This window comes from Sinocyclocheilus anshuiensis, unplaced genomic scaffold (genome assembly GCF_001515605.1).
Source record: "Sinocyclocheilus anshuiensis isolate Anshui unplaced genomic scaffold, SAMN03320099.WGS_v1.1 scaffold976, whole genome shotgun sequence".
NCBI classification, from domain to species: Eukaryota; Metazoa; Chordata; class Actinopteri; order Cypriniformes; family Cyprinidae; genus Sinocyclocheilus; species Sinocyclocheilus anshuiensis.
Window position 1 is genome coordinate 554988 of NW_015552538.1, and position 18644 is coordinate 573631.

Sequence of the window (18644 nt, forward strand, 5' to 3'; positions counted from 1 at the left end):
TTATAGAAGTTTCTTTCACTGGCCTTGAACAGTTATTTTCATAAAATATCCAGTGATATTTTACTACTTTATGCAAGACATTATATAAGACTTCGAACTTTGAATGTTGAATAGTCATGTCTGAACAGTCACTTGAAGAATGAGCTGGCAGAAATTGAGATATTTTATTTTTATATAACGTTTGGTGAGTCGAGGGGACCTAAAGCTACCACATTATGGGTGTGGTGATCAGGACATGATTATACATCTGTCTAAATATCTACTGACTGACATTAAAAGCTCTGGTGAATATGTTCCTGTTACAGTGAACAGAGGCACAGCCAACAGATTGCAGGGAAACAACATGCACACAAGCATCTGTAGAGGTTTATTCCAGCTTCTTCCATACATTTAATCTCCTCAGATCCCTTTTACGATCTGTTTTTCATAAGATTTGTCCATGACAAATATCCATGCAACAGTGTTGTCCTTTCAGCTGGTCACCAGAACTGATCCACAGCTTGCAATCCATTCATTTGACTGTTTAAAAAGCCTTTGAAGACCAGTCTACACTTTTACCAGCATTAAAGTGGTTATATATACAATCACTGGAAATTTAAACAAGACATGCTGGCCTTTTTGAATTGATATTAACTGGTATATGATACCGTTTTTATACTCGAGAGTTTATTTGGTAAACTCTTCTAAAAAAAATGGCTCTGTGCAAAGGTATTTATATTTATATATAGATATATTTATTTCTCTTCTTTAAGTACCGGAATCCCATGCGTCTGCTTGGTGCTATATTACAGGACTAGGAGCCATTGATTTTTCTGAAAACTGAAATAAAGCAAACACCACGTAGTGTCGATGAGTGCTCTGTTGGCAATATTCTCAACAATATATCCATATTCTTAATTTATTTAAATTAAAAATACTTTCTGAAATTATATGCAGTGCAAGTCCAAAATCAGTCTGAAATCTTGTGCTTGGACCCATGCAGTGTGCAAACACGTGCACACTTCTCTAGTACTCAATTCATCTCAGTCTACTTTTGTGCTTTCCATTCGAATAATGGAAATGGCAGTCCATTGCAAAAGGGAGGGATTTCTCACTTAATTTATTTAAATTAAAAATACTTTCTGAAATTATATGCAGTGCAAGTCCAAAATCAGTCTGAAATCTTGTGCTTGGACCCATGCAGTGTGCAAACACGTGCACACTTCTCTAGCACTCAATTCATCTCAGTCTGCTTTTGTGCTTTCCATTCGAATCATGGAAGCGGCAGTCCATTTCAAAAGGGAGGGATTTCTCAGTCTTTCCCTGTGTTTAATGTCTGTTTTTGTACATTTAATAGATGATTGCTTATTTCACTTGCAGACGCTGACCCACTCTGTTATCCTGCACTCTTCGCACACAACATAACAACACCAGTGGAACTTGCAATTGCAGCGTTCACTGCGAGTCTGCTGTAAGATGTTGTGGCCCCGGCCACAGCACAGGCTCTCACAGTTGTCCATTCCCTGGCTGGTCTTGTTACAGATCCGGCCCTGCGTCCCGGCAGAGTCCGATCCAGGGTCCCTCTCGCAGAAATCCGGGGACTTCTCAAAGTAGACCAGATCGTTTGCATTGGCTCTCCGTCGGTGTGTCGGATGGGCGTGCTCCACCTGACCTGTGTTTCTGTTGTGGGCTTTGATTTGCGTGGCGATATTAAAGCGTTCCTTCAGCAGAGAGCCCACCGTTCTGAACTCTGGAGTCACCTGCCAGCAGGTTTTGAGCTGACAGCTTCCTGATGTGCCGTGGCATTTGCATTTCCTCCTCATGTGGTCCACCACAACCTGCACACAAGCAAAACAGACGAGGACGACGTTAATATCTGGAAACCACAGCATCTGGACCATAGTTGGCAATCTAGACCTTGCAATGCATTAGTGAAAAATCATCTGAGCCCTTATTAGTTGAAACACTGATTTGTGATGAATACAAAATTATATAGATATTAATAGATGAGTCAATGACATTTAAGAGTGTACACAGTAAGGAAAATTAGTTATTTTTTACATAAAAAAAATATAGTTTTTAAATCGTTACTTTGCTTTTCATAACGGAACTGTTGATAAACAACGTTTCATATATTACATATGTGAAAAATGATTCCTCAATCATTGATTCATGCCCTCTTTAAACTACATCTATGAGAACCTAATTAATAGGTAAAGAATTTTTTTTTTATTTAAATATTACGAATAAATTCATAAAGCTCATTAAGCTTTTAATTAAGGTCTTTAAAGTCATTAAGAAGATTCCGTTCTATGTATCAGTTCCTGTTTTCTGTATTGTTTTGTTTTCTGCATGTTTCTACATGTTGGTTGGACCGCATGACTTTGATTTGGCTACTAAGTACTTTAATTATTATTTTTTACATTAGAAAATGATTATGCCAAAATATTTATACTAAAACTCTTTTTATGATAAACGTTTATTTATAAAATCTGAACAGTTGTACCACTCTGACATTTTTGACTTTATGCACACCAAAAAAAAAAAAACTATCAAAATAAATTTTAATTAATAAATTAAAACCATGCACATCATAGAAGAGGCATATTCAAGTTATTGTACAGTATGCACGAAACACATTATTAATTAATAAATTAATATATCCAGATGAAGAACAAGATTTATTCAGTCTAGTATTACTCATGCATTGTTTTTTCTCTGTGGTTATAAGTTCCACCACATGACATGTCAAGAGTTGGAGATGAGGATGCCCTACTCAAGTTCAGACCTCCCATTCTCTCAACAATGCACTTATCTGTGATCCCCAGCTATAAACTTTTAGATCCAATTACCAAGAGGAAGAGGGGCCACCCTCACTACTGACAGATGCCCCAGCACCCACCCATATCAACAACACAAGCACAAACATTAAGGCTTAGCAATCCCACATTTCACACTGTCTCAAGCTTCCTAGCGCTCACCGCGGGTAAAAACACAGTATGAACATCTTTACAGATAAGTCGAGTTTTGTCTGTCAAAACTCTATGGATTAGGTTTCACTGTACAAAATGAAGCTGCGCTATTTCACGTCACTCAGCCATGGCTTGTGTTTTTCCTTCTTCAGTTTCCCCCTCCTATGCCGTGGCGTCACAATCCAGGACATATTTTTTCAGTTTCTGAAATGACTCAAAACAACGTTTCGATCCTCCAGGGCCGCAGTCTGCTAAAACGCAATGTTCTGACAACTGTTGCCGTTCACCTCGAGTCGCAGGTAACTTTCAGCAGTTGTCAAAAGCAGACATCTCCCATCCTTGAAGATCGTGAATTCTTCAGGCTATACGGTTTGCATGCCGGTGGTTTCTATTTCAAGCTCTTAGCCACCATAGGTGCGCATGCAAATGGAGCAGGTCTGTTTTTATATGAATGGGCTCAAAGAGTCGAGAGACAGATATGAAACAGATATCACACCCTTATTGAGGCCAAAGATAACAACGATCAATCACAACAATACGCCTACAATGGCAAATCAGGTACTACAAAACTGTTTTGACAAAACACCAGAATTTCAGGCTGATCTCGCTCCGTCTGAGGTGAACACCTCAGTAGCACTCAAATTAACCCTCAGTGAAGCGTAAACAAAGATTAACCCTGTTTAGCACCAGCCTTTTCATCATCTCAAGGTCATTATTTTGAAAGACTGCAGCCTTTCAAAAGGAAGCCAAATCAGTTGCCTGAGGGCCGATGCGATGCGGGTACAGACAAATAAGGATATTCAAATCCTTTCGCTTTGAGTGCTGAGAACCTGACGGGAATTTAAATGTCTCACCTCCAGCAGTTAGGAAGTGGACCTGCCTGCTCTTGCATGTGCGGCCCATGCTGAGGAAGCTACAGGGTTGGGATGGAAGATCGCAGGGTCTGATTGCTCCTCTTCCTCCTCTGCCTGGACTCGGCACCTAAGGGCAGGAGCGGCGTGGGTGCGCGGCAGTGGAAGAAGCGAGGAAGAGACAGGAAGTGCTCTCTTGGAAGCTGCCGCCCTGCTTAAGTGACAACAGGAAAATCTATCGGGTGTGTGGAGAGGTGGAGCGTCTGACTGAAGCCTGGCAGACCGTCTAGCCTGAGGAGCTACAGATGAAGTGCAGGAAGCGCAGCTCATTCGTGCGTCTGCCATGAACAGATTAAAATCCTTAAAGTAAAGCCTGTCAAGCCTCTGCACTGCCTTGCTGGCACAGAATGAAACTTGTGAAACAATAGGCTTTATCAACACATTTGTTTTATTCAACGTATCTTACGTTTCTATAGGGATACAGGGCTTTATATGCAGAGGAACATACATTTATATTGCAACCTGCATGCAATCGAGGGATGTTCTGGAACTCTGAAGAGGGTGTCAGCACAGAACAAACCTAAAGGCATATTTCAAACTTAAAGAGAGCAAATCTTTCGGTGTGACATGTATTTTGCAGATCGGCAGTGGAAGAAGTATTGCAGTTATTCATCAGCATTTGATGTGTACAGCAACACTTGCTGCTCCAGAAGCTACAGCAACACATCAGAAGCCACTATAAATGGATCTGCAAGAAAAACATATTAGGGCCTATAAATTTGCACATTTTCTTTTCCGACATGCAGTGGATGTGGATGTTTTGAAGGGTGTGCTGTAATTTCATTGGTGCAGAGCAAATTGAGAGCCACATCTGGGCCACTTTAATTGAAGAAAAAATGAGACAGGCTCACCCATAAACTGGCACCAGACTGAGATCAAGTAAAACACATTGGTAGCACATTTGGACCACAGGCAGTATACAGCAATACAGTTGCAAGTCCCCTCGAGTCAGATACTTTTTCCTTCACAATACATCAACAATAGTAAATAGTAAAAACTAATATTTAAATTAAGCAGCTTTTACAATAATATTCAATTATTTGGGACTCGTCAATCAAGCCATTACAGCTCAATACTTTCAAGAATACTATTAAACTGAAACAGCATTTGCAACACATTTAACTTTTTTAATGTGCTGCATTTCTGCGTGGGATTTTATTTTGTTCATCCGGATTTCATTGGGGTGAAAAATGTTAGGCTATGATATTATGGGTGAAAATAATTTTTCTCTGTCATGCCGCCTTTTAGGAAGTCATTTAACAAGTGGAGAAAGTTATTACATTTTAATGAAAGAAATATTACTGCTTTTAAAGAAAAAAAATGTTTGTCTCTCAGTAGTTTCCATTACAGAGTTTCCGAATGGCAAAAATTCCCCAAATTTATATATAAAATCTAACAGGAATAATATTGAATTCTTACAACATAATGTGTATCATAGAAAGACAAACTTCCCTCTTCTTGTACAATTAACCAGTGCCTGTTATTCTAAAGAAAAATAACTTTCAAATAACTCATTCAATTCACGTTTCTTTAATAATTTGAGATATGTATAAAGTACATTTCAAACTCCAGTTAAATTGATTGAATCATTGTCATTTATTCCTCTTATAAACGTGCACTCTTCTTGGTCTTCTCTGTAAAATATAAGTGTGCTTATTTTTCTGAAGACATGAAACAAATAATTCAATAATGATTTGTTTCATGTGTTCAGAAAAATGAGCACACATTAATAAATGCACATCTAAAAAAATGCACATTTAAATAAGTGCAGTAATATACTTGATACTCTATCTATAGAAATTCCCAATGAGGAAATACATCACAGCTATTCCAATGTGGCACAGAATTGCCATATGGCAACAAGGCTGTTTTCCTTTCTGATAAAGAGTTTCCACATGGCAGTGTTCATATTCCTTCAATTTACTGTAAAACTATTCCAGATAAAGTTGATCTGAGAACAAAAGCGTATGAAATCTAGATGTACAGAGAACAGCACGTCTTGAGGAGCAGTAAAGCAAGCACCCCTGTATTGGTGACAAAAGTAAAGCTGTAGAGAAAATCAGTCACGTGGCTTAAAAATCAGCATTACTAGTCTGCAATGCAATTTCTTGTTATTTTTGTAAATGTGAGACTGAAGGAAAATTGAAAGGTCGATTTTATTTCATGATGTCTTTATCACTACATTACAGCTACATTTATGTCAACAATCTTTGTATGCCAGTCCAAAAAGCAGGAACATATTAGTGTCTGTCACCACAGATAGAGACAATCATGTGTGGAGCACTTTCGTGTTCAGGGCTTTGCAGTCGCAGTAAGACACCGTTAGGTATAAGCTGGAGAGTCCATTTAAGATCTAGGACAAAATGATGACAGGGTGCCTGACAATATGATCCTCCATCTAATGGCTCTTGATGAATTGCTGAATGAGTATTGCTCGGTTCCTTTGATGTTTCAGAGGAGGCGTTCCACCAAAACCTCAATATCCCAGCACACGTCTTAATTAAAGTCTCGGACAAATGCATGACCAGACTGTGATGTATTTGGTCAATTAAACATGTTTACATTTAAATCATGTGTGGTGTATAAAGCAAAGAAATGTAGAGGAAATGTCACTAATACTTTTAGGTCAAAACATTGTTCTTATAAACTGTGTTTCTGTACCGTCTCCTGCCCTTTGCTTGCTTTGCTCTAAAAGTAGAAACGCCGCATGGCTTTCCAACCGGTCTTCATCGAGTGGAAGGAGCTCCAATGAAAACATGCAAAAAATAATTTACAACCCCACTAGACGTTGCCATGTAATCGGCAACTACTGCAAACATAAAAACATGCCCTGTTCTTTTTGCCCTGCCGGTCCATATGATGTTGCCAGAGGCAGTGAATGGCAAATACTAAAACAATACAATTAAATCGATTCTCTTCATGCAGTTTCCTTTTTTTCCCTCTGTATTGCCCTGGCCAGTGACAGACTGTTTAAAAGTTGTATTTGGGGAAGGAAGGGCGAATGTCTTTCTACTTCCCGCTGTGTTTGATGTCTAAAATCTTTTGCTGGTTTTAAACATCTGTTTCCAAATAGCCAGCAGCCACTAATTAGAGCTTTTAACAAGACTGAACGTCGTGAGAACCAGAGGGTGGGCATGAGGCGACATGTACATCCCAGTAAAGTCACTACATTCCTCGACAAGCGACTACCTTTCCCGGGCAGGGAGGTGGGGAGTTGAGGGAATATTGGGAATATATTAAACCTTGCAAATAAAAAAACTCTGCGATACAGAGCGTGTCCCGTCCTACACAGCCAGGACCCCTACCTCACATCACCCATCTGCCAAAATTATTGGACCCAATTGCCAAAGACAATGGGCTAGGCAGAGAAAAACATAAATATATCATGAATTTTGAGAAGATGAGTTTAATTAAAGATGGAGGATGAAGGATTTTGCCATTTTTCCTTTCTCATCCCGCTGACACTGACTCGAGAAAACCTGCCAACAGTAACATATTTCGGTAGCAGTATCGGTACTGCTTTCGGTATCTTTTTTTCTGACAATCAGGTTCAAATGCCAAATAGGCTTACTGGCAGGAGCAGAAGAAATATTCCTGAACAATGGTGTCTCTCTCTGTACATCACACCCTCACTGGCAGCTTGATCAAACGCCACACCTCCTAACTGAGCTTCTCAGACAGAAATCCTGAACTTCCAGCATCCTTTATAGATCATCCAATATAAATAACAATTAATCAGTTTAGAAACTGATAACAATAAAAATCCTTTGAAATGTCATCTCTGAGTCCAAGAATGGGTGACTTTTGCCAGTAAAATCCACAATGATCATGATAATTATCATAATTAATCACAAAACTGTGACATAATTCATCAATAACAAAGATTTTTAGAAATATACCAAATTTACAGTCTCTAGAACTATGTGTCTAAGCTTATAGCGTGAGACAGAATTGGGCATGAGAATTAGTAGAAGTACTGTAGATGGCAAACATGGCTACTATCTGTTACTTTATTTGGGACTGACCATGTTTTGTCTGAATAATCAAGGGAACCAGAAAACTGATGGAACGATATAGAGACAAATTATAGAAGAGGAAGCAGCAAACAATGAACAATCTGCGACTCTGTCTGTGTGAACCTGCCAGTGAAGCCCATTTGAGCTTATCGTGGTCATTTACACTTCAGCTCTGTACCGTCCTGATAAAGAGTGACAACAGGTTAATCCATGATGATATCTTACCTCCCACTTTAGAATGCACAGCTGATGAGCTGTCATTGTGTGCTGAGCAGCCACACCAAAAGCAGTTCAAGTTGCTAATACTGAAGTTACAAGCTATAGTGAAACTCTTAAAATAGTGCTCAATCAGTAGAGCATAGCGATGTCAATGCCAAGGTCATTGCTTTGATTCCCAGGGAATGCAAGAACTGGTAAAAATGTATCTTTTGAATGCGATTGAAGTTTCTATGGACAAAAGAGCCAGCCAAATTTAAAACGTTACCTCAGGATTACAAGAAGTGGTGGTTTATAAGAGTAGAAATAGTACAAACACTAGTTCTAACCCAACAGCAGGAAGGCAGAGCTTTATATAATGAAGTTGAAAATAAGTCTGTCTAATGTGTCTGTCTAATTCCTACAGTAAGTACTGACTGAAATGACATTTAAGTGTTGTGAAGTAACGCCAACAGCAATGTCAAACCAAAATGACTGCCCTCAACTAATGAATAAGTCAATAGTGAGCCTGCAAGAGTAATATGACAGGAATGGCATTACACTATGCATGCAAGATTTATTTCAACTAATTTTATTTACTTAACTTTCATGATCTTATGGACTTATGGACATAAACTTATTTCCAAAATAAAAAGTCAAAAACATTGTTTTGCTACACATAGTTAGACACTCTCATATTTGACGTTTAACTGTAGCTTGCTTTGCTGTTAGACTGTGCTATTTTGCAAAATGGAGAAACTCACATGAGTTGAATTTATGATATTTATATATATTTACAAAATAATAAATCAGTAAAAAGTAAGTAATGCATAATGGGATGTTCAGGGGATAAACATTTACAGTAAAATAACATTAAACAGCACAAGCAAACTGTCTTGGCACATGAGTTTCTTTGAGAAAGTTTTATATCAGTGCAACAATGAAATAACTAACAGAGGCAGTGGAAAAATTGCAAAACCCAAGATGTCCACATGTGTACTTTTTCACCACCTCTGTTGTTGTTGTTGTAGTGATAGCCCTCTGAAAACATTTTTTTTTTAAATGCTTAGTAATTACTGTCACTCCAGAATAATAAATTATAGATAATAAATAAAAAAGTCTGCCTCTGTCTGCATAATGCAATCATCTTGCAACTCCTAATCAGGTTAGGATACTCTTTCCAGCTCTCTTACATAATTTAAGAAGATAATTTAAGAAGTCTTACATTTATGAACAATTGTGCAACAACTGCTTGAGTGATCATAAAAAAGGATACATGTAAGAACCATTTAAAAGTTTGCACACATGTTTCTCATGATCTTAATGCAACTGTGATCTATATGTTTAAGTTTGAAACTGGTTTTGTAAAAAAAAAAAGAAAAAAAAAGAAAAAGCCTATATATGAAGTTCTTTACAGAAGTAAACATGTTTTTGGGAACAAGTAGCCAGATAACTTCCTTCAGATCTTTTGGAAAGACAGCTCTGGATGCTCCTCATAAAGTTGGGAAAATATCCAGTGTTATCAAAGCAAAGAGTAAAGAATCTAAAATATACTACAGTTTTGATTTGTTAAACGTTTTTGGTCGATAAACAAATTTGGAAAAATATGTGTTATTTCATATTTCTGATGACCTTGTGTTCTATACAACAAACTGCATGAGTAAAATACATGACATTTTTTACTACAGCGGTGCCCATTTGTTTTCTTTATGAAACAACTAACACAAGAAAGGCCATTAGGATCCATCAGTTTTTTACCTTATCCATGTCCTGTTATTCATCTCAGTGCATGTAAAGGGATCATATGACGTTGCTAAAAAAGAACATTATTTTGTGTATTTGGTGTAATAAAATCTGTTTATGTGGTTTAAGGTTAAAAAAAAACATTATTTCCCACATACTGTACATTATTGTTGCTCCTCTGTGCCCCGTCTTTCTGAAACGTGTCGATTTTTACAAAGCTCATCGTTCTGAAAAGCGAGGTGTGCTCTGTCTGCGACATGGCGGTGGCGGCAGCAACAATACTACAGCGAGAATCAAAGTTACGCCTTCTTTCTTTGCGTGAACATTTGGGCGGTGTTATGCAAATCTTCCCACACAGTGACGTAGACATGTGGGGGCGTGTTTAAACGAGGCGTTTTAGGAGGGCGTGGATGAGACATAACTTTTATAAAGAATATTTCTTTTGGTTTGAGACTTTAATCTGTGCAACTTTAGGGATCTTATCTATGCACGAACAGCTTGTAACACTCCAAAGAGAAAGGAAAACTTGAAATCGCATCATATGACCCCTTTAACTTAACTGCTCTACAGTGCCACTAATCTGCCTCTTATCTAATTAGTACAACAACACAGAGACAACACCTCGATCCCTTGCCACCAGGAGGGACTCACTGATCAAAGGCAACACCAGGGAAGGCATATTTTGATAAAGCTTAAATGCCTTTTAAACATTCCCAAATCCAAAGATAACACATTTCAGAGAAGCACATGTTTGCTTTTGCTCGAGTGGAGTTATTGCTTATTTAAGTGTTTTGCTGTTGGTAGGTGGTTCGGGGAGTGCGTGGAGATCGGAAAAGATTCATGAGAGCACCTAATTGAGCATAGACGGGGCACCAGCTCGTACGTTTACACGCAGGCAGGAGCCCAGGCAAAAAGTTCAACAAACCTCTCGCAATGCCAGGGCCTCGCTTTAGAAAAACCAACGATCGCACGACTCAGGGAACGCACAAACAAAAATGTTACGCTTGGCCAAACGGACAGGAATGAAGCTTTCAAGAGCACAGCTGCAACATGAGCGTCCCTTCATGTTTAACCACCTCTCTGAGGAAATCTGTAGCTTCTAGGTACATCAAAAGGAGGAACTCAACCGCTATTGTCTCCTATAGTACATGTGACACGGTTATAGTATCTCAGTAGAAAAGAAGCGCTCATCTTTGAACACCGGGTTTTAATGCACCTTAAAAGGGAGCGTAAGATGATCCCTTTGCACTCTTTGGAAATGCAATCCAACACTGCTGATTCTTTCAGGCTTAGTGTCACACATCACACACACAGCCAACATAACGCCGTCTCTCACCTGCCTGCCAACTCTGTTGTTGTGAAGTCTCATCCTGGAGTGAATGTCTCTGTATGTCTCACGGGAGTCCAGGAAGTCCTTGGAGAAGCGTTCCCCAAACTCCACGTTGGGACTGCAGCCGCCCCATTCCCAGGAGTCCTGGGGGCCGAGAGCATCGGCGGGAAAGTGTTCCATCACACCGTGCACCATGCCTTTCCCCCGGTTGATGGCCTCCAGCTGGAGACGGTTGAGTTTGATCCTGAACGCCTCCTCATCCCCTCTGCGTTTCTCATCACAGCCGCAGGCCTTCAGCTTGCCCATGGCGCAGGCGTTGGACACGGCATGCACCACTCCGGCCGCTGCGATAGCATATGCAAATGCACTTTCTCTGAAGCCTGCCAAAGAGACAATACAAGGGATTATTCAGGCAAGCCTCACTCAAACGTTGTCTATAAGCTCCCCACTTTGCCCTGGAATTGTTCTCTCTGTGCTTTGTGGAGAAGATAGCTATCGCATTTGAGGAGAAACCGCACAAGCCCTGATGTTTGACAGCAGTTCCAGTATATTCCTTCACACAACAAGCAACAGAAAGACCTCACAGGACAAAGTTAGTGAATGCTGTGCTGCGCTTAAGCATCCAAAGCATGCACATGCAGGAACAATGGAGAAGGTGTGGAGGGCTCCGGTTAGCGTGGCTAAGCACAGACATGCTCATCTGTGCACAGGCTCTGTGCTGAGCTCAAAAACGTGGCTGCAATTAACCTGGCTACTGTTAGCGGCTGTTTGATCTGCACTAATCACATGCCGCTCATCTGGATTTCAGCTCTCATCCGCTGCGCTCTTTATTGGACCTGAAGTGCGGCAGACTTTAAGGCTTTCCGACAAGATTTAAGAAATTCCTCAGCAAATACGTTCGAACATATGAGAGCCATATGTAGCAGTAGCAAGTTATGTTGTTGTTCTTGTATAAGAATATTTAATTACACTGTTTTTTTCCTCTCCAGGGTTTCCAGAGTGAAGAAGGTGCCTGCATGTGCAAAAGGCTTGTTGAAAGCTAATGGTCTCAAACAATAATAATCGGAGGTCTCATAAAAGCAGACTCTCCTGAATCACTTTCAGGGACAGATGGGGAATTAAAGAAGGCCATGCTCAGGAACATGAAAGAGCCCATAAAGGCTAAATAGTTTATAGTTCCTTCAGCCTGCTAAAATCAAAGAGCACTTCTTCAGCATGAAAAAGACCCACTTAAGTACACATATACAATTCCTGTTTTTTTTTAAAATATATCAGTCTGGTAAATGTTTAAGATCTGAAAGAAAATAAAATTACTATCTTGCCATTTAAATGACCAAAAATCTGAAAGCATATGAATCTCTCTCTTCCTTTTTCTCTCTCTCAATAGATAGATAGATAGATGTCATACAACATTTTTATTTTTAATGATTAAATCACTAAAAGAAAAAAATGTATGCGCCTGGTTAATGATAATGATCTGAAAGAAAATAAATATTAAGAAATATGAGAAACTGAAAGGCTATGAGATTCCTATTTTGTCCTTTAAATGATCAAAAAAGGAAAATCAGCATGGTTAATGTGAAATATAATATAATGTACTGACAATGTATAATGACTTTAGCATCTTTCATAAAATTTCTGCTGTTTAAATCATCAATTTATTTTCTAGTTAAGTCATTAAGAGGAAAAAAACTCAGCCTGGTTAATGTCAAAGATCTGAAAGAAAATCTACAAAAATATAAAAGCTTATTACTTCTGCATGACTGACTGTATACGTTCATATGCATTCGTGTGACCACTAAAGTTGGTTTATTGTAAATGATCATTCAAGAGAAACAGAAATTTCCAAGTTTGAACAAGTTTTAAACTGGCCATGACCCCGTGTCTACCACTTAAAAAGCGTGTTTAATGCAGATTGGGGCTTGTCTTATTAGGCCTGTGAATGCAGCCTCACCTCACTTCCGTGTCCTGTTTTGTCCATCTCTGGCGAATACAAATGACTAATGAGCCTTTAAAACTTAAATCAGGTGTGAAGCAGTCAGTGTCTGGAATTCAGTGTGTTTTCCAAAAATGCTTGCTGATGGCAGAGCTGCCCTTGGGGCACGGAGCAAAGATCTGAGATAGCTGAATGATGTTCAATTGATCATTTCAAAACACACAGGAACTCACACCTATTAATCCACCCACCCACAGTGACATACACACTCACGCAGAGGAGACCTGCATGCTGAAATACACACACGAGCACGCAAACACGACACCAGCCAGTGCTGCTTTTTTTTCGTGCAATCCTCTCATGATTCTATGGGGGGCAAACGGCACTTAGGCACAGCCAGAAGACACGGACATGGAAATGCTGTTTTAGATTTCCTTCCGAGCCAATGAAAGACCTGGAACAAATCAATCTAACAAATAATTTAAAGTGAGAGGCACTCCCGGCTGCGCTGATGGTGGAGGAAGTGGGAAAATGAATTAAAGATTGAAAGAAACTGTCACTTTGGGTTACAGAAACTAACTAAACAGGTTTATGCTTTTGCCACTGAGGGTTGGGAAAATGCTGAAAGCAAATTCACAGCACTTGCACTGGCACAGAGTAAAATGCATTAGCTGGCCAGGGAAGCCCTCTTGCAGGATATTTACATCCACTCTTTAAGTGATATATGCCTATGGCTGATAAAGCTTTCCTACTATCAAACATTTATGTGCGTCTGCAATATACAAACTTCAAGGATTAATTTACCCAATATGGATCAGTTTCTAGCTAGCCAAATAATTTAGATGTAGTTTAGTATGTTAATGAAGTACGTATACCAAATTTATTTGAAACTCAGTTTTTGTACTTCTACACACTGGTCCCACGAAAAGCACCTAACTTAGCTGAACCAGATTTTAAAAAAAAATCTCTCAAAGTGTTCACAAACTAAAAAAGTCACAATTTCTACAAATGTTCATTTAAGTTAATTTTGCTGCTTACCCCTGCTGAAGACAACACTCTCATAGGGGATCTTGTTCCTGGTCTCCAGACTTGAGCAGTTCCAGCGGTGTCCTCTGAACTGATGCTGGCACTCATGGATGGCGATCTGGATGCCCTGTATGGCTGAGGCTGTCACATCTGGATGTCTCATACATACGTCCAGCTGTTTCTTTGTCAGGCCGGGCAAGGTCAAACACACCGTGTTGGCATTGAGAATGGGGTCAAAGGGGATCTTTAGTCCCAGGATCTCATTTGAGTCTGCCCTAGAAGAGAGAATGAAACCTTATCATGTATCCAAATACATCTGCATGGAAAAAAGGTAATAAATAAAGAGGTAATAAATAATAAATACCCTGTGTTCTTCTGCATTGTTTAAGTGTTTAGAATATACAAAGATCCTTTATTACTGGATCATACAAAACTGCTGTGGCACACATTAAAGTGACAAAAGTACCACTGAGAAGCCTAATGCTCATGACTATTACAAAATACACCATGTGCTGGAAATAGACACCATATTATACATGCAGAAAATATGGCATCAAATGGGGCTGATTTGAAGCAATTACGAATGAGTTAACTTGACAAATAGCAGATGCAAAGCTCCTTCCATAACAGTACAAGTAAGAAAAGTTTTGTGAAGTAAATATAAGCAACTACAAACTTACCTCAGTGTATAAACTAACTACTACTACATTGCAAACTACCAGTACAATATAATAATATCAAAGGAAAATGCAAATAAAGTAATAAATAAACTGCAAACAAACTGTAAGTGGGTTCACTGATATTAAATTAAGCTCTGGTAAAGCCATTATTTATTAGCAAAATTATTAAAATCTACCAATAAAACATCTATAAATAAAAACTGAATCAATAGCCCATAACTTTATGACACTTCCAAATAGTTACATTACAAAAGATTGAAAACAAAACTTCCCTTTTCACACTTTTCTCAAAGATGTAAAAGCAACAACGGATGTATAAAACGCTAAAGACATCTTTTGTTGTTTTTGAAAGTTTTAGGATGCACGTAAGTAGGCTACAGCATATCACGCCGGTTCATGTTTGTGAGCAAATGTGTTGAGAAAATGCAATAGTTTTAATTTGAGACGAAACAAATGAGCAAGTTCTTACCTTTGAACTAGAAGCGACGCCAAAGCCAAAGAGCAGAAGAGTCGAAATAAAAAGTAATCCATGCTGCTGCTGGTGCTCTTCTGCAAATCTCTTTCACAACAACTCTTCTGCTCGAGGAGAGGATCCGTCCAATACGCGCACAGCTTTCCAGCGATCAGCTTCAGATCGTCCAAATCCGACGAAAAATAAAATGATGCTGGAGAGTGCCAAGCGACGTCGTGATACCTCATTCATGAAATCACTTCACAACTTTTCTGCTGGAGCTATCAGTTTGAGCTTTCAGAATGAATGAAAATGTAAGCCGACGCTGAGAGGATCCGCTGAGATATCATCTGACACAAGACACTCATGTACACATCAGTACTCAGACTGAGCTATCTACTGTCTTCAGGACTTCTGATGTTTGCCTTATCTTGATGGCACTCAGACTACACCTAACTCTCTGCCAGCCCACCTCTACGTCAGCGCACACACTCACACACACAGCATTCTGCCGTACAGGACAAGTGCCTCATTAGACGTATCCCGATTGAACCGATAAACAGGGAAGTTACGACTCATTGGGATGTGAGGGATTGTTCGGGGACAGACAGAGAATGATAGAATCTAATGAGGTACTTTCATGCCATGAAAATGGATACAAATGAGTGTTGAAGGATTTGACTGAGACACACGACAGCACACAAAGACAGAGATAAACCTCTCAGATAAGCATACGTCTGTATTTCAGTAGCCTACTTAAATGATTTTGAAGCAAAAATTCCATTTACATAAATGTTTTTCTTTAGCAGTGGTTCTGTGTTTTGATTAAAAATGTTTCGAACCCCTCTTATATTACAATAAATAAATACAATTTAATATTATTATTTAATATTACAATTTACTATTGTAAACAATGGCTAAACTGGCTAAATAAGGGTATTTTTCATAATTGTCCAATTGGAGCAAGTTGTCACGTGTTTTAAATGTTAAAAATGTATCAAATGTATATTCGCTTTACATTTTTGTATGTTTCCTTTTAATTTCATTTTTGCTATTTTATTCATTGTTTTGTGTTTGGTAATTGTTTAAATTTTGCTGAAAAGCCAAGCTGTTCAAACTTTCCCATATGCCACCATTGGGGCATGTTGTCACAAAAGGTCAGCATGTGTTTAGTGAACTGTATACATTAGTCCTTTCTATTACTTAATGAAAAATGTATTTTTTCTAAATTTATATAGTAATTTCACAGAGAATAGTCTCTTAATATAATGTTTGTCTAATTTCTTTAAATTTACGGCCTATTTTTAATTCCTGTAAGACTTATTTCTTGGTGTTTATGTTACCTGGAAACACAATTATGGACACTGAATTTATAGTAAACCCATGACAAATGTAAAATACAACCACATCTTATGCTGAGAAAAGAGCCAAAAGCCCATTAAAGCTGAAGCCTTCCCGCAGCTTTTGTAATGTTTGAAATCCATATGCTCCTTTGTAATTCTTCATTTCAAGACTTAAATGAAGAGTGTGTGCACAGTGGTATCAATAAAGCGAACCACAAAAAGTTACTTCAATGTGGCAGGGAGGTTTTAGTCACAATGAAGTCACAAGGAGGGAGTTGGTACGGTTTAAAACTTCAGTCTTGAACAAGGGTGAACGGCCCCCTCTGACTCCGAATGAATTGATAATGATCTCTGTCTTCAATTAGGCACCATCACAGCTTAGTTTTTATTGCTAGTTCATGACAAGTTAAAAACATTACAACAGACACAATCCCACTCGAATGGTTACCAGTAAGATGTCGCAACGTTCAGAAAAACTAAATCCGGCTTCCATCTGGTGTGGATCCTTGCCAAGAGATCTGCGGTCAAGAATTTAACACATGCTGATTTTAATTGTGTCCTAGTGTCAACTGGGGAACCCCTTTCTCTATGATCTATTTAATTGTAAAGCATTAAGATAATTTAGTAATGACATTTATCCACGGCTGAACAACACATCTTCTGATCATGAGTTAAATGCCTGAGAAGGACATCATTTAGTAAAAGGCAAAATCATTATAGTAACTTTACATTGATTAATCACATAATGATTTCTGTCTTGTGATGTAATGACTCATATGAGCAAAAAACTGTTTTGTTCATTGATTGTAGTGATTACCAGAAGAGCCCCAAGGCAAAAGATAATGCTGAATTGGAATTTCCCACGATAAAGAGGTGTGCTGCGAGTTGCGTGCACTTTTCCTTGGTGAAATGGCATTGTAGATGGTAATAGCTCTTGTCCTTGTCCAAAAAGTCCCACCAGGGACATTTGAATTATTTACAGTCTGTTAGGTTTCAGAAGTTCTCCAAGAAAGTCTTCACGGCTGATTCAGTATAGACTGAGAACACACAGACATGAAAATGTCACAAAAATGAAGAAAGAAACATAAAAACATGTATCTTAGATATATAATTGATCCCCCTGTAAGAAAGTGTAGAAAAACAGTTCTGTATTTACTCAAGCTTTATTTACCTAATTATGCTCATTTTAAGGAGGCTAAACATTTCCCAGTCTTCCTTTAATAAGCATTTCCTCCTTTCATGAGTGGGCAAAAGATGTGATGCTACAGGAGAAACAGAACAGAGGGTAAAAAGATCAACGCCGCAATTACTGGGGCTCCCGCAGGACGGCTCACTAAGAAGGGTTTTAAAAGAATTAGAAAGTTCAACCCCCTGCTGTGGAGCAATGACACATCTGTGGAGAAATTAGTTCTTGCAGGGAAACCTTTCCTTTTTTCAGGGGAGAATAAAGTTGAGTAATAAGCTTTGTTTTTTTTCCATAGGGATATTTGTCTCTTTTCTGTCGTTAAGCCATTAGAGCATGATGGGAAAAGGACTTTTTGATTGGCCTAATGGTGTAGGTATTGGCTCCTAAGACAGAAAGTGAGGATGCTCAAAGAATAGAGGAAAATAAGCATTGTGCGGTACAGCGCAGCATGCTCAGCTCCCAAGAACCATTGCCCAATGATCTGCTTGTTGATATGTGGAATGGTTGCAATCAATTAAATGTTCATTGTGTTGGAGCAAAACATTTGGGGGATTAGAGAAGTCTTAGCAACCCAAACAAAGAGATTTCTTAAATTGGCCGCAAAAGATCTTTATAGGCCATGCAATGATGCGGTCTGTTTTGATCATAGTCATATCGTTTGTAAAATTGTTTGCTGCAGTGTGGTATTATTAGCGGTTATTTATAATGTATATTAGTTGTTGGACTTAATAACATGCAAACTCACTTTGAAAACAGCACAACAGGAAGTTCCTCTTCAGGAACTCCAGCTGCGTCGGAAACACTAGGGGAACGCCTTCTGTGACCACGCTCTGAATAACATGTGAAATCAGTCCAATAGCTGAGCGGGACGTCACG

General features: G+C 38.8%; 1 protein-coding gene across 1 annotated transcript; it reads right to left on the reverse strand.

The window, feature by feature from the left end:
- Positions 1-1138: 1138 nt before the first annotated feature.
- On the reverse strand, positions 1139-15656 carry wnt10a (wingless-type MMTV integration site family, member 10a). Its single transcript, XM_016454174.1, has 4 exons — positions 15258-15656; positions 14121-14383; positions 11153-11526; positions 1139-1817 (listed from the first exon to the last, which is right to left on the reverse strand). Exons 1-4 carry the CDS (start codon positions 15485-15487, stop codon positions 1350-1352), a joined length of 1335 nt encoding a protein of 444 aa, XP_016309660.1. The 5' UTR covers positions 15488-15656; the 3' UTR covers positions 1139-1349.
- Between the last annotated feature and the right edge of the window lie 2988 nt (positions 15657-18644).